The 15,447-nt window shown below is 37.9% G+C and overlaps 1 protein-coding gene across 1 annotated transcript in view; it reads left to right on the top strand.

Annotated features, from left to right (window-relative positions):
* Positions 1–15,447, top strand: part of CFAP20DC (CFAP20 domain containing) — a 203,844-nt gene that overhangs the window by 178,055 nt on the left and 10,342 nt on the right. Inside the window, exons 14-15 of the mRNA XM_058167803.1 lie at positions 12,371–12,472; positions 13,361–13,368. Coding sequence (XP_058023786.1) covers positions 12,371–12,472; positions 13,361–13,368 — 110 coding nt within the window. The remainder of the gene's footprint in view (positions 1–12,370; positions 12,473–13,360; positions 13,369–15,447) is intronic.

Here is a 15,447-nt window from a genome sequence, read left to right as displayed (position 1 = left end):
CATAAGTCATTTTTTTTCAGTGCTATTGTAACTTTGAATGTTAATTAAATAAACTTGTAAGTCGAGGACTACCAGTATTATCAAGTAGGATTACCAGGGAGAGGGATTTTAAGGTATGGGTTATGTTTTCTGGGATGTGTGTCGCTTTAGTTCAAATCAATGGAGCTAAGAGTGCCAAAGAATTGAGGCCTTTGAATTTATTTATTTATTTATTTTATTTTATTTATTTATTTATTTTGTCACACAGTATATATAAGCATAAGCATGAAATAACTAAACAATACATAAGCATATATATAAGCATGAGTATATAATAACTATATTAATTGGATATAATGAAAGGAAACAATAGGATAGGAACAGTAGGCACACTTGTGCTCTTATGCACGCCCCTTACAGACCTCTTAGGAATGGGATGAGGTCAATAGTAGACAGTTTTTGGTTGAAGCTTTGGGGATTTTGGGAAGAGACCACAGAGTCAGGTAGTGTATTCCAAGTATTAACAATTCTGCTACTGAAGTCATATTTTCTGCAATCAAGATTGGAGCGGTTAACATTAAGCTTAAATCTATTGTGTGCTCGTGTATTGTTGCAATTGAAGCTGAAGTAGTCTTTGACAGGAAGGACATTGTAATAGATGATTCTATGAGTTAAACTCAGGTCATGTCAAAGGCGGCGTAGTTCTAAATTTTCTAAACCCAGGATTTCAAGTCTGGTGGCATAAGGTATTTTGTTGTATTCAGAGGAGTGGAGAACTCTTCTTGTAAAATATTTCTGGACACGTTCAATTGTATTGATGTCAGAAATGTGGTATGATGCTGGAGAAGACTCCTGCGAGTGCCTTGGACTGCAAGGCGATCAAACCAGTCAGTCCTAGAAGAGATCAATCCTGACTGCTCCTTAGAAGACCAGATCCTGAAGATGAAACTGAAATACTTTGGCCACCTAATGAAAAGGAAGGATTCACTGGAGAAGAGTCTAATGCTGGGAAAGATTGAGGGCAAAAGAAGAACGGGACGACAGAGAATGAGGTGGCTGGATGGAGTCACTGAAGCAGTCGGCGTGAGATTAAATGGCCTCCGGGGGATGGTAGAGGACAGGAAGGCCTGGAGGAACGTTGTCCATGGAGTCGCGATGGGTCAGACATGACTTCACAACTAACAACAATGGAGCTAAACTTTTATAGGATCATCCATTGTCTGCCTTTTTGACATTTCTTTTTTTTTTCCTCACTGTGGTGGTGCTCACTGTTCACTATGGTAGTGAACATGTCAGAAGAAGAAAAAATAAATGTCAAAAATCACCAACCACCCTTTCTACTTTTCCTTGCCTTTCATGGCAGGCTTGGACAGTTTGCTCTTGGGAGAAGCTTGGATTGATGGTTTGCAGAACACTGCATGGAATTAAGCCAATGGCCCCTTGTAACTTAAGGCTTCAGATTGCTTATCCAAGTGGATCGTTTAGTTTTCTCTGCGAGAAAAGCAATGTACGATTATAGTTAATGCCAGTGGTTTAGTAGAGCATGAAAGCACAAAAGACACTGGTTTCAGGAAACCACCTGTCACTCGGATACCCTGCGGGGTGTCCAGTGGTGCTTAAAAATCTGTGAACCTTTTTGAATTTTCAATATTTTTGTACAAATATGACATATACATTATCTCTTCTCAGCATAAGTCCTAAAACCAAACATATGGACATCATACTTGTTCATTTCTTTATTGGGGAAAACAATCTAAAGCTACACGTGTGGCAAAATAGTAAAAGTATGCTGCTGAAAATCGGTGTTATTCTTGCAGAGTACAGGTAGTCCTTGACTTATGGCCAATTATTTCAGGTGCTTGACAACATGGCCACATATATGTCCGTTTGCAGCATCCTGTGATCACATGACCTTATTTTGTGGTGCTTTTACCAAAACCTAGCAACTACTTCTGGTTTTTTGGCAAAAACATGCCCATCGTGAATCATTGGTTTGCTTAATGCCACGGCATTTGTTTAACAGTCAGGGATTCATTTAACAACCATGGTGATTTGCCTAACAACTATTGCAAAAAAAGTCACAGAACCGGATTTGTCAAATGGCCAACCAGTTTTTACAACCATTATGATTTACAGCCAGAATGGGAAGGCTCTGCTATGGTCGTAACACAAGGACTACTGTATCTATAATGTGTAGATGCTCTAGAGACTCACAGTATAAAACTGGGAGCAGCATGGAACCTATGGGCCTTGGATTGCCAATCCTTTAGTACAGTAGCGATAGCACATGCTTACATGTCTTTAAAAGAAGTTAGTTAAAATCAGTGGGGGATGATGAGATGTCATCTCATTCAAACCTGCTAGGGGGGAAGCGAAAAACAGGAAGAGGGTGACTTCCTGCCTTGATTGTAGGGTTCACTAGATCATCTGGTTGGCCCATCCCAAGAAGGGACTTGATGGTACATTATCTAACTCAGACTCTTCCATCATTTGGGTTATGGAGGGTGTAACCTGGGCTGCTACGTAGATGAAGGAAATGAATAATAGGTTACTCTTTTATAAAGTGTAATGTATTAAAAAGCTATCTTAAAATGAGCACAAATTGTATTTAGTGAAACAGTACGTGATGACTTGCTAAAAATCTTTCTTGGAAGACAGGAACATACATCCAAGGCAAGGCCACAATTCAGTTAGATAGGAACATCCGCCCAGGATGAAGCTACTAGTAAACACAATAAAATATCTGTTCCTCCAGAGAAATTGTCATGATGATTCTTTAGAAGACGAAATGACTTAAAGAAATGACTTAGTAGAATAAGGGTGCTTGTGGGGTGTTTCTTAGGCGTGGCGTGCATTGTGTAGGAGTATAAAATGTGTAGCTTGAAAACTGCTTCTTGCGCTCTTTGAACTCAATGCATTTGGGAAGGGTCTAAGAGGCTGCACTTGCAACCGCTTTTTATTTTTCTTCATTTTATCTCCAATAAACCTTTGATTTTGTGAACCAGACTTGTTTATGAATTGTGAGGATTAAAATATTTGGGTCTTATACCTCACATAGAGGTCCTGGTAAAGCTTCACTGGGATGTCATTGTATTTATATAACGGCTAGTTATATAGCATTGATCCTCCCTGTGGTACCCCTTTCATTATTGATACTTCAGTTGCACCTCTAGGTCAGTTTTTCTCAACCATGGTGACTTTAAGGTGGATGGACTTCAATTCCCAGGATTCCCCAGCCAGCATCTACCCACCTTAAAGCTACCAAGGTTGAGAAACGCTGATCTAGAGGTTGACTGGCATTTTGAAACCTATCACTGCAGGGAATACTTGATGGAAATGTTTTCTTTGCTTTCTTAATTCTCATAGCTAGTTGTCAGTAATAGGGGGAAGGAAAAGGACGCGGTTTGTATTTATTTTTGCTCTTACGGAACTTATTGGATTTTTCATAAACATTTTTTTCCCAAATTCCACAATGAACTCCACACAGAGGCATTTCCACATCAGCGGCATTATGTAGCGAAGCAGAAAATTAAAGTTGTTTTCCCCTTCCGCTATCTGGGCTGACAAAGAACAGGTGTTTGTCCCTTGATTCACCCCAGATTGTCTGTGTGGAAGTTCGAACATCCCATCCATCAGCAGCAGAAGCGCCAACGGAGAAAAACAAGCCAGAGAAAGTTTTATCTGCCTCAACACTTCTCAGGGCATGCCAAGATTGTTCATGGAGAGCAAATCTTGTCTTGAATCAGCACAGCTTTTCTAAAAGCAGCCCAAGCATCTTATTTTTCAAAGGACAAACAACTTATGCGCTTTATTTTGATACTACCCAGTGGACCATTTAGGATCTTACTGTCAGTCAACCGTAGATGTAACTCTGCACGGCTGGGCTTTAAGCAGAGGTCTTATCCGTAAGTCTTATTGATCTCCAGGAGCTTTTCTCAAGTACAACTTCTGTAAATCTTTGTCACATGGTGCGTGCCTATGGTAGCTGCTGTCTTTCGGGTGCTGACCTCTGTCACAACCAACAGGTAACAGATGGAACAGTGAGAACGGTAATCATATTGTAAAAGTGTAATCATTCTTTCAAGTTGAGTCCATATGAGGGTATAGATGTGCTCACATTTTCTTGGCAATCATATAGAAGTAGCTTACATAGCTTTGGAGTCCTGGGTGTTCTCTAGGCTTGATTGTTTTCTTGCGAGTATTTCATTACCCAGCTAGAGGTAGATGTTATCTAGTAAGGTAATAAATATCTGCGAGAAAACAACTAAGCCCAGAGAGCAGCAAGGACCCCAGAGTTCAACCCTGAACTACAAAGACTCTCTTCTATCGATGTTACGCAGCATTTTTCTGGGTTTGGTTTTAGACTTCTTTCTCCTAAGTAGATTGGCTTCCCTTGTGCCCATAGTGCTCCATCATGTGTCCCTTTCTCTTTTGTTTTTCTAATTTTATTTTAAGAGCCAGGGCGGCACAGTTGTTAGAATGGGGTATTGCAGGCTAATTGTGCTGACTACCAACTGCCAGCAGTTCAGCAGTTCGATTCTCACCAGGCTCAAGGTTGATTCAGCCTTTCTTCCTTCTGAAGTGGGTAAAATGAGGATTGTTGGGGACAATATGCTGACTCTGTAAACCACTTAGAGAGGGCTGTAAAGCACTGTGAAGTGGTATATAAGTCTAGCTGCTATTGGTATTCTTCTTGAGTTTTGGCAGAATGTGATGGAAGATGAGGAGCAAAATATAAGTTTAGAGAAGGTGGATAATATTCTGCAGTCATCCTCATTTCTGCTCAGTGGAATGATTGACTTAGTAGTCTTCAGCTTACGATTGTTCATTTAATGGTAGTTCAAAGTTACAGTGGTTTCAAGAAAAGTGATTTACCATCTCTCCTCAAAGTTACAACTGTCACATCATCGACACAGTCATATGATTGCAACTTTTTTATTATTATTATTATTTACATTTATATCCCGCCCTTCTCCGAAGACTCAGGGCGGCTTACAGTGTGTAAGGCAATAGTCTCATTCTATTTGTATATTTACATAGTCAACTTATTGCCCCCGCCAACAATCTGGGTCCTCATTTTACCTACCTTATAAAGGATGGAAGGCTGAGTCAACCTTGGGCCTGGTGGGCCTCGAGCCTGCAGTAATTGCAGGCAGCTGTGTTTTAATAACAGGCTATCTTACAGCCTGAGCCACCACGGCCCATTAAAAAAAAGAAAAGAAAAAACAACCAGGTGATTCACTTAATCATGGTAAAAATGGAAGTAAAATCAGAAACCGGTCATGTGATGACTCGCTTAATGATAGCATCACTTTGTAACTGAAATTCTTCTACCACCCGGTGATCAGCTGAAAAAGACAACACAGCAGAGTTCTCAGCAAATCATTTTACCGATCAGCCATTCCATGTGTGCAATCAGGAGAGCATTATTTGCTAGGCAGGATAAGGATCCACAGAGACAGGGCAGCAAATGTCATGCTCTTAACAGTTTTCTGACAACTCAGAAGAATTTAACACAGCAGTGGAAAGCACAGGTTGTTGAGAATAATCTAGAAAAGGGGGTGGGAATCAAGTCTTCTTTGAGATGCTTTTGACTGATGATGTAATGGATAGAAGGAATGACTGTGAGGAACAGTAGGAAAAGCCGCTATTAAGACATTCAGACTTGCAAGATCCTGTTAATATAACCTTATAATTAAAAGAGTAGCATATAAACAGGCAGCAAGCCCCTTACTACTTGCATGATGGTGTTTTTAAGTAGGTTAATGAAACATTCACAGGCAAAGAAACAACATCGGAGAGCACCAAGAGTGCCAGAAGTCATATTAGCTTCCATGATGTTGGTTTCCTAGTGTGGTCTACCTCAAAGGGCTGTTGGGTGTAAAACATGAACGTATTTCATAAATAACGTCCATGTTTTCTTGGTGACCACTTGAAAATTTGCTATTGCCTTCTTCCAGAACATTTTTCAACTATTCAATCTAATCTAAAGTCCTAGAATACCCTGGTGGCTTTCCAGCCAGGCACTAATTAGGTCTAACTCCTTTTAGTTTTTGAGATCAGCTAAGTTCACCTATATATGTCACCAGTTTAGGAATATTAATATTAGAGTAGTAGCAAGTGGCATTTTTCTTTAAGTTCTTATTCTTCGTAGAAATGTTACGTGCTCTACTCTGTCAACAAACATTTCAAAATAAATAAATATATAAATATATTTCTACTTGTGTCTCATTGAAGTTAAATTCCCCTATTCCACAATACATTGACTGGCCCATTCTGTGCCATCAATACAGTGCTGACGTTTAGCAACATAACTTTGTCATTCTCTGAAGTGCCTCATGAACGTGGTTTTAATATTTTTTCAAACATTTATTCAAAACCTTTTGCATACAGGTTTCAAGAAGTAGATCAGGTTGAATAAGGTAATAAGTAAGCAGTATGAAGAATCATGGATTAGCCAACCCAAATTCCCTTCTTAATTATAGGATTCCCCAACAAATTGTGTTATTTACTGGAGCAAAACACTTCCTCTATTTCCTAGAGGAGCCATTATCCATGGTGTTCTGTAATTTTCTCTGTGCAATCATGAAAATGAGGCTGGATTACTTTATTCCTGCGGTGGTGACAAGAAGTTTAAGCCAAATTCTGCTAACATTATTGGAGATTGGGGGGTAACCTAAAATCCAAGTTATCATCTTCCTTTGAGTACTTAAGTGTGTGGGGAAGGATTGGGTGAGAATTCATTAAACCTTCCATGTGTTTTGTTTTCATCCTCTATATTGCCTGTCTCAAATGCTTTACTCTTCTTATTCCACTCATGGGACTGTAAAAGCTTAAAGGCACCCAATCTGAATATGGGAAATGAAGGAGAAAAAAGACTAAGGCGCTCACATTGGACACACATCAAAGAACGCAGCCTCAGAAGCTATTTTTTGGATTTTTGATTTTGTTTTAAAGAAGGGAATATGAGAAATTATGCAATAAATTGTGCCGTTTGATTTTATTATAAGAAAAAACGGAATATCTCTTGATTTGGTTTCCGACAGCCCAGCTTCAATGTCTATTTCAAACAGTTTGCAGCCACCGTATTGACCATGAATGGAAGTCACTTTGGATGGTGAGATGGGTGGCATATAAATTTAGCAAATAAATATAAATAAACAAATTCCGGCAAAGAGAATAGGCAAGAACCTCCTCCCACCTCGCATCATCCACTAAAACAATTCTTAACAATTTTTAAACACTGTCCCAGCTCCCTCCATTCAATTTAACTTAGAATTGTCATTATCCTCAGCCCTGGAGGAGGAGAAGTCTGCATGAGAAGACTTCCTCTTCCTGACAACCTGAACTTGGCTTCAGATTTATTCTACTTTTCCCTTACTGCTAAGCACTCATATTTTTAATCCCATCCATGGTCTGGCAGTGAGTTAAGGGCTAGAACATTATCTCAATTACATGGTAGAGCATTATTATTATTATTATTATTATTATTATTATTATTATTATTATTATTATTATTATTATTATTTAAGGAAGCTCAGAGGCCCATTTGAAGCCAACAAATATTCTTTGACATCAAAACAACAATGGAGACAGATAACTTGCTTTGCAGCATTCCAACTTGCTAAAAATTGTTAAAACAACATTTTTAATATAAGTGAGATGGAATAGGGAGGCTGGGAGGCACATCAGAAAGTTCTGCAAGCAGTTTGGGTATCCTCGGGTGGTAAACTGTGAACCCCAGGATTGTAGAAACGGAAGGAATACTCTTCAGAGAGCTTTCCAATAGGCATGTCAGAAACCAGAATGACAATGGTGTGAGAAAGGGTGAGCCTACATTAGGGGTGTAAAACTCACGGCCCGGGGGCCAGATGCATCACTCACTGGCCACAGCCACCCCCAGTTTAGCGAAGGGGGGGAGTCATGAGATGTCATGTGATGACAATGTGAGGCTGCGAGTTTGACACCCCTGGTCTACACCACACAATTTTCTGTACTGATTGGCATAATTGTTAGTAATTCAGCTGCCTCTTCTCCTGCAGCTTTAGTTCAGTGAGGGTTTAATCTGTGTTTGCTGTTCTATTCTGGTTCGTCTTCATTTTCTAATTAAGTAAGTTCCAGAGGTGGGTTTCAGCAGGTTCTGACCAGTTCTGGAGAACCAGTAGCGGAAATTTTGAGTAGTTTGGAGAACTGGTAGTAAAAATTCTGACTGGCCCCGCCCCCATCTGTTCTCTGCCTCCCAAGTCCCAGCTGATCGGGAGGAAATGGGAATTTTAGAGTATCTTTCTCCTGGAGTGGGGAGGGAATGGAGATTTTACAGTATCCTTCCCCTGCCACGCCCACCAAGCCATGCCATGCCCACCAAATCACACTCACAGAACCAGTAGTAAAAAAATTTGAAACCCACCACTGATAGGTTCAATATGTATAGATATGTATAGATAAATAGGCAAACAAGTTTTGCAAGCGTTTCTGTAAGCCCATAGCCCTTTCACCTTCACCTTAATCTGTCTCTATTATATTCTTGCCCATATTTACTCTTAAGTATTTCTACTTTGTTATAAATAGTTATGCAAATTCTCTGATGCTATAAAAGAAATCTATCATTTTCCTTTTCTTGTTATTTTCTTATATTTGTTGACACAATTGAGTTAACTTGCCTTTCTTTGCTTGGGGCTGTAAGGTGGCATTCAATCATTATGCATTTTTATTGCTCAAATCTTTCATCTTCTATCTACAACCAACTTTGGCTATGATGATAGAATTTTAATATTTGGGGACTTTTTTTCCCACTTCGTTTTTTGCAATGTCTCATATCTCTTCCTATAGTGAAATCTATATTAAGTATACTAAATCTACTCCTAGACCCTTTTATATTGGGGCTACATGTTGTCTAGGTCAAATCTTTCTGGCCCATCTATTTATTTTTTAAAAAAATTCTTATACTTCCAAGTTTAACAAATATATAACAAATAATTCATGTTCTGTTCCACAATTTGCAGTGAATAATTATGAGTTACTGAATTGGGCTTTTCCTTCTTCTGTTTTTTATGTAAATTTGATTCTAATGCTGTCCATCCAATATCCAGATGTAGTTCTGTTTATGTTATTAAAAACAGAATGAGTCTGGTATCACCTTTTCCAACTAACAACTTTTATTAAAAGGCATAACTTTTGGGCCACCATAGGCTAGCATGGCTCTTCTTCTACAATATCTGCTATGTTGCTCCAGAGAGATGTTGCAATTGAACAAAAAAATACCCTTTCAGAAAATTCTGTTGACCTATCTCCAATACTATTGTCTGTTTTGCTAATTCAGGATTTCCCAATCTGGTCAATTTCCAATTATATGGACTTCAACTCCCAGAATTCCACAGCCAGCATAGCCATTGCTGGGAATTTTGAGATTTGAAGTCCACTCACCTTCAATTTGCCATGCTTGGAAAACTGCTCTAATTTATACATTCCAGTCCCCTATTATTAACATTATGTCTTTTCTTGACTACGCATTTAGTACTAATTTCAGCTTCTATACAATTTGCGGTGTCTTCCTTTGTTACCTCACCCCACATTTTGAAGTGAAAGGTGTTTCATAAAGTAAAATGTTTCATAAAATAACGAAGTTGGAGAGGAAGCATCAAGTTTCTTATCTCCAACTTTGTTATTTTATATATATATGGCATATAAATATATTGAATACAGTGTAATTGGCCTGGCATTCCACTTGCCATGAAACAAAGGTAAAAACAAAATAACGTATATACTATACAGTGCTAGTGTTGTACAGTTATTTCTGACCATCATATTCTAGAATGTCAACTTATCTATCATTCTAATACCTACATTCTAATACATACATAGTATCTCTTTCCATGTCCACTTAACCTGATTCTTTCGCATTCCAACTTCTACCTCATGTTTCTAACCGTTGATAGAATCTATTCCATGTAGCATAGTATTCTGTATCTCCTTTATCTTTTATTTTTAGCGTTAGTCTGTCCATTTCTGCACAAACTAATATCTTCCTTATCGTCTCCTCCTCTGAAGGGGTGTTTTCGCTCTTCCACTGCTGCGCATACTCAATTCTTGCTGCGGTCAGGATGTGCAATATTAGGTATATTGTCCCTTTATCAACCATCTGATATAATGCCTAATAAAAATAATTCTGGCTTAAACTCTATATGTTGTCTGGTCATTTTTTTTTCTAACCATATATGAATTTATATCCAAAATTTCCTTGCCTTTATACAGGTCCACCACATGTGGTAATAGGTTTTATTTATTTTTATTTATTTTTGTCAATCATATATAAGATAACAGGTAAAAGTATAAACATAATTTGGATACATGAAAAGAGTAAGTAAAAAAGGAATATTAGGACAGGGACGGTAGGCACGCGGGTGCACTTATGCACACCCCTTACAGAGCTCTTAGGAATGGGGTGAGGTCCATTATGTGCCAGGTATTTGTTTACTTGATGCTTCCTTGCTGCATCATTTGATGCTTCTCCTCTTTCCAAGGTTGGCAAAACAGGTCTGTATATATTTTTATGATTAAGAATCTGATTCTTCAATAATGAGCCAAGATTCAGTTCTGAAAGCACTTGGCCTCATTATTTGGTGAATCAATCTTACTGTACGTTCTACATACTGTACGTTCTACAGAGCCAATGTCAGTATTATATATATTTTTTCTACAGGAAAGGTCACTCTTTTTTCAAACAGCCACTTTCTTCAAGTTGTCTTTTTAGATGGATTAGGTCAGACACTGCCCCAAAGTGCTGAGAGGATGTTATAATGCTCTTTTATTGATGGATTGATCCAGTAGTAGAGACTCCTAATTCTTTCCAATGCCACCATCATGTAGTGAACTGGCAATTGTTTTTCTTGTTTTACAGGGAGAGGAGAATGACTTAGGTTTCATTTTTTTTAAAAATGCTTGCAAGCTCTCAAGGTTGCTTAGGTGGTTTCTTAAGAGGTTGAGTGTGATAGTGTTATCAAGCCACTTCTCTCTGTGCTTTTACAGGTTTTTGTGTTTGTGTGTGTTCCAATCAATCATCAAATACCTTTAGAGGAGGCAGAACTGCCATAGCTTCTTGTCTCTTTCTGCTGTAAATAAGGGTCAGATTTTTAGAATTAAAGTTTGCACTTATACATCAAAGCTGCTATGTTGCACCCTCAGTGGTGTCAGAAGAGCCTGGTTGTACCCTTTCCAACAAATGAATGTCTATTAAAAGACATCAGCTAACACAGCTCACCTCTTCTAATATCTACGAGTAAATGCTTACAAGATAAAGATACCTCATACTCGTGGGTATGTTTTTCTTCGTTGGTTGTAAAACAATTCCTTCTTTCTTTGCGCTCTTCTAGTGTATACAAATGTTCAGTCTTACTACATGACATTTAGGTGACCTTGATTCTTGTTCTTGGCACTTCCGGGAAGAGACTAATGACGTGATGACCTTGCTAGCTTTGGAGTAATAAAACAATCATTTGAATTTGCTCCAACTTGATGGTTTTCTTGATAAATGATTTTTTTATCACAATTTCGAATAGTATTCTTCCGGAAATATCAAGGTTTGGGACATCTCAGTTGGGTTTCCTCCTTTGAGACCTGAACCCTTACTGTCACATTTTTACTCCGTGACTATCATTGTACCTTAGTTTCTATCATTCTTCTTTCATCCTTTTCATAATGAGTTAGAAACAAATGATAGAACAACACTTTATAGTGCCGTATGCTTTAGCATCGTATTGTAATTCCTTCCATATGTGTTGTATTTTATGAACTGAGCTGTTGTGTGGACTTTCGACTTTTTATATATCACTCTTGGCGTTAATTTGAATTCATGTGTACACATATGCATAAAGGTCTTACTTGTTTACAGATGTTTTTAAATATGCCCTGCTAAGAACATTTTTATGGAGTACTCATAAGTCTCATAAATGTGTATTTATGCATCTCACCATAAGACCCAGCCCATCCTTCCATATATTACAACAGGTAATGCAGTGCACCTAATATAATTTATTGATTATGATGTTTTTCACAATACAGGATTATAAATTGCTAGTCTGCCAAATATAAAGCAGATTTACAGCAGGCCACCCTTGCCTGGCCATGATGAGAAAGCTACAAAATGGTGTGTGTGTGTGTGTGTGTGTGTGTGTGTATGTGTAATATATATTTGCTGATAAAGAAATAAAGGGAGACAGTGTGTGTGTGTGTGTGCGTGTGTGTGTGTGTGTGTGCGCGTGTGTGTGTGTGTCAGAAGTCATAGGGGAAAAGAAGGAGAGAAAGACCTGTTACGTTGTGCCAACTTGCATTGAATAATTCATAAACATTTCTGTGTTTTCCTCAGAAATATGATGCTTTAAATCGTGTTTTTCAGGGATTGGCTACAAGTCTTCAGCCCTCCTATCATTCCTCCTAGCCAACAGGTGGCAGAATATACCAAAGCTTCAGCAAACATAAATGCCCAAGGTAAGAATGAGTGGAAAAATTGCCACTGAATTGAAGAGAGATCAAAAGAATATTAGAAACTGCAACAATATGACATTAACTCCTCTACTTTTTTATTTATTTATTTATTTATTTGTCACAACAGTATAGATAAGCATAAGCATGAAATAACTATACGATATATAAGCATAAATATAATCATAAGTATGTAATAATTATATGAAATTGGATACAATCAAAGGGAACATTAGGACAGGAATGGTAGGCACGCTGGTGCTCTTATGCTCTTACGCCCTTACAGACCTCTTAGGAATGGGGTGAGGTCAATAGTAGATAGTTTTTGGTTAAAGCTTTGGGGATTTTGGGAAGAGACAACAGAGTCTGGTAGTGCATTCCAGGCATTAACAATTCTGTTACTGAAGTCATATTTTCTGCAATCAAGATTGGAGCGGTTCACATTAAGCTTAAATCAATTGTGTGTTCGTGTATTGTTGTGATTGAAGCTGAAGTAGTCTTCAACAGGAAGGACATTGTAACAGATGATTCTATGAGTTAAACTCAGATCATGTCAAAGGCAGCGGAGTTCTAAATTTTCTAAACCCAGGATTTCAAGTCTGGTAGCATAAGGTATTTTTGTTGTAATCAGAGGAGTGGAGAACTCTTCCTGTAAAATATTTCTGGACATGCTCAATTGTATTAATGTCCGAAATGAAGTATGGGTTCCAGACAGGCGAGCTGTATTCAAGAATTGGTCTAGCAAATGTTTGCTAGACCAATTCTTGCCAGGTAGTATACAAATTGTGAAGTCCTTGGTGCTCTCTGAGCTTGGCTATTTTTGTGCAGACATTTCATTACGCAGCTAGGCGACATCTTCAATGCTAAAAGGGAAAAGACTTTGCTCTCTATTTATACGTAGGAGCTTATCCTGTCGGTGTTGATGGGTGTGAAGTTTTATTATTGATAGTTCCTTAATAGAACTGTTGTTTATTGCTCGATTGTCTGGTGTTAATCCAGGTATAAATCTCTGCTTGTCTGAGTGTTGATTACTGGCCAGAGAGGTTCTAGACTTTTCCCTTTCTAACTTTTCTATTGTCTCTTTTAAAGGTTACATAAATGTTCTTTATCTCTATGTGCCTGTTGTTGGCTGATTTGCCTAAGTGCCAGGCTTCCAGGAATTCCAGGCATTTTTGGACTTAGCTTGATCTAGGATGCTCAAGTTTCCCAATTAAAACTATGGTTAAACCTGTCCATGTATTATGAAATTAAGAAAATCCCATTCCTTATAGCACTGATGATGTTACCTAGTTGGGTAATGAAACTCCTGCAGGGGGAAAAAAAACCTAACCTCAACGAGCACAAAGGACTCCACAGTTCATCCCTGAGTTACATATCTTGTCTTCTAGTAGTATATAAGTTGTGCCTTCCCAAATACCTCAGATAATCCTTCTTTAAGCGTTCCTACACAGGAACCCACCAACACCCCGTTGTTCTGTTCTTGCATATTATATCTAATGAGAAAGAGCTGTGCTGCCTGTTTCTTAGCAAAGGGGTTAATGAAGCAATTCTGCCGTGAATGAAATCTTAAACTGCTGGCGTTTGCCTAAGGATTCCACTTCTGTTCTCCTTCCTCACCTTTTCCACCCTACAACCTACCAAGAATTCCTATCATTTTCATGGTTCCTATGAGAACTTACTGTGTATTTTCAAGCAGCAAATACGTGGAGGAAGAGCTGTCCGTTAAATCTAATTGTCCATTAAACCCAATTCACAATTACAAAATTCACAAAATTAATGTAATTTACATGCAATTAATATATTATTTATGAAAACATGAATGTTTTAATATTTATGAGAGTTGTCCACATTACTTTGGCCACATTACTTTGGGGGGCGGGGGCAAAGACTGAAGTCACTTTTTTCCATTAAATCAGATGTTTGCTGAAGAGGACTCCGTAAAATCAAGATTTAACTGTACTTTATAGTTATTATAGGAGTGAAGGCAATTTAGTAATGGATTCCTTAACACAGATCATGCTAAAACAGGGAGTTTTTTCCAGAAAGATGTAAATTTACAATACGTTATGATAGCAGAATAACTGTCAAGATCAGGCATTAATTTCAGAGGTCTGACTACATAATGTTAAAGATGCTAAATATACCACTTTAATTATCATTGTAATTTTTTTATTCAAACATATAGTAAATAATTATTTCAGATGAGGAACTGAGAAAACATTTAATATCAATCTAATGAAAATTCCATTTCTTCTGAAGCTCTGTTGCAGTCCTCAGAAATCTTAAAAGCCAAGAAAATTGCATGGAAGATCCTATTCAACTATTTCATATTAAAAAGTGATTTGCAATTCTATCCAGAGGAGTTTCCTGAATTTATTAATTGATTAGAGTTCTGCCCTGCCATAGTCTTAATGACTCGTGGTGGCTTCCATATTATATAGGGGTTCTCTATGAGTTAGTATCATAAAACCCGAGGACAAAAACAGCAACAAATGAAAAAATAAAGGCATACAAGAAATAAATCAGCAAGAATTTCTGACAGTCGATTGACTTTCTTCCACCCTGAATAATGCAGCAGAAATACAGCAATGTACTACTGCAATTGAACCCAAAATTTCTGGTGCTAAGCAAGACAGTTGTTAAGTGAATTATGCCTCATTTTATTACATAGTACCATCGTCGTTAAGCAAATCACTGCAGTTATTAAGTGAAACGTGGTTGTTAAGCAGATCTGGATTTCTCCACCACCACCCCCTTGACTTTGCATGCCCAAAGTCAGTTGGGAAGGTTACAAATAGTGATCACATGACATTTATTTATTTATTTATTTATTTATTCATATTTTTATACCGCCCTATCTCCCTAGGGACTCAGGGCGGTGTACAGCCATCTAAAAACAACATAAATATACACAATAAAACATTAATCTAAAAAACTTATTAAATAGGCCGAATATTTAAAATAGATATAAATAATAAAACCCCAAGTTAA

The sequence above is a fragment of the Ahaetulla prasina genome, chromosome 2, assembly GCF_028640845.1.
Source record: "Ahaetulla prasina isolate Xishuangbanna chromosome 2, ASM2864084v1, whole genome shotgun sequence".
Lineage (NCBI taxonomy): Eukaryota > Metazoa > Chordata > Lepidosauria > Squamata > Colubridae > Ahaetulla > Ahaetulla prasina.
This window is presented reverse-complemented; position numbering and strand designations above follow the sequence as displayed.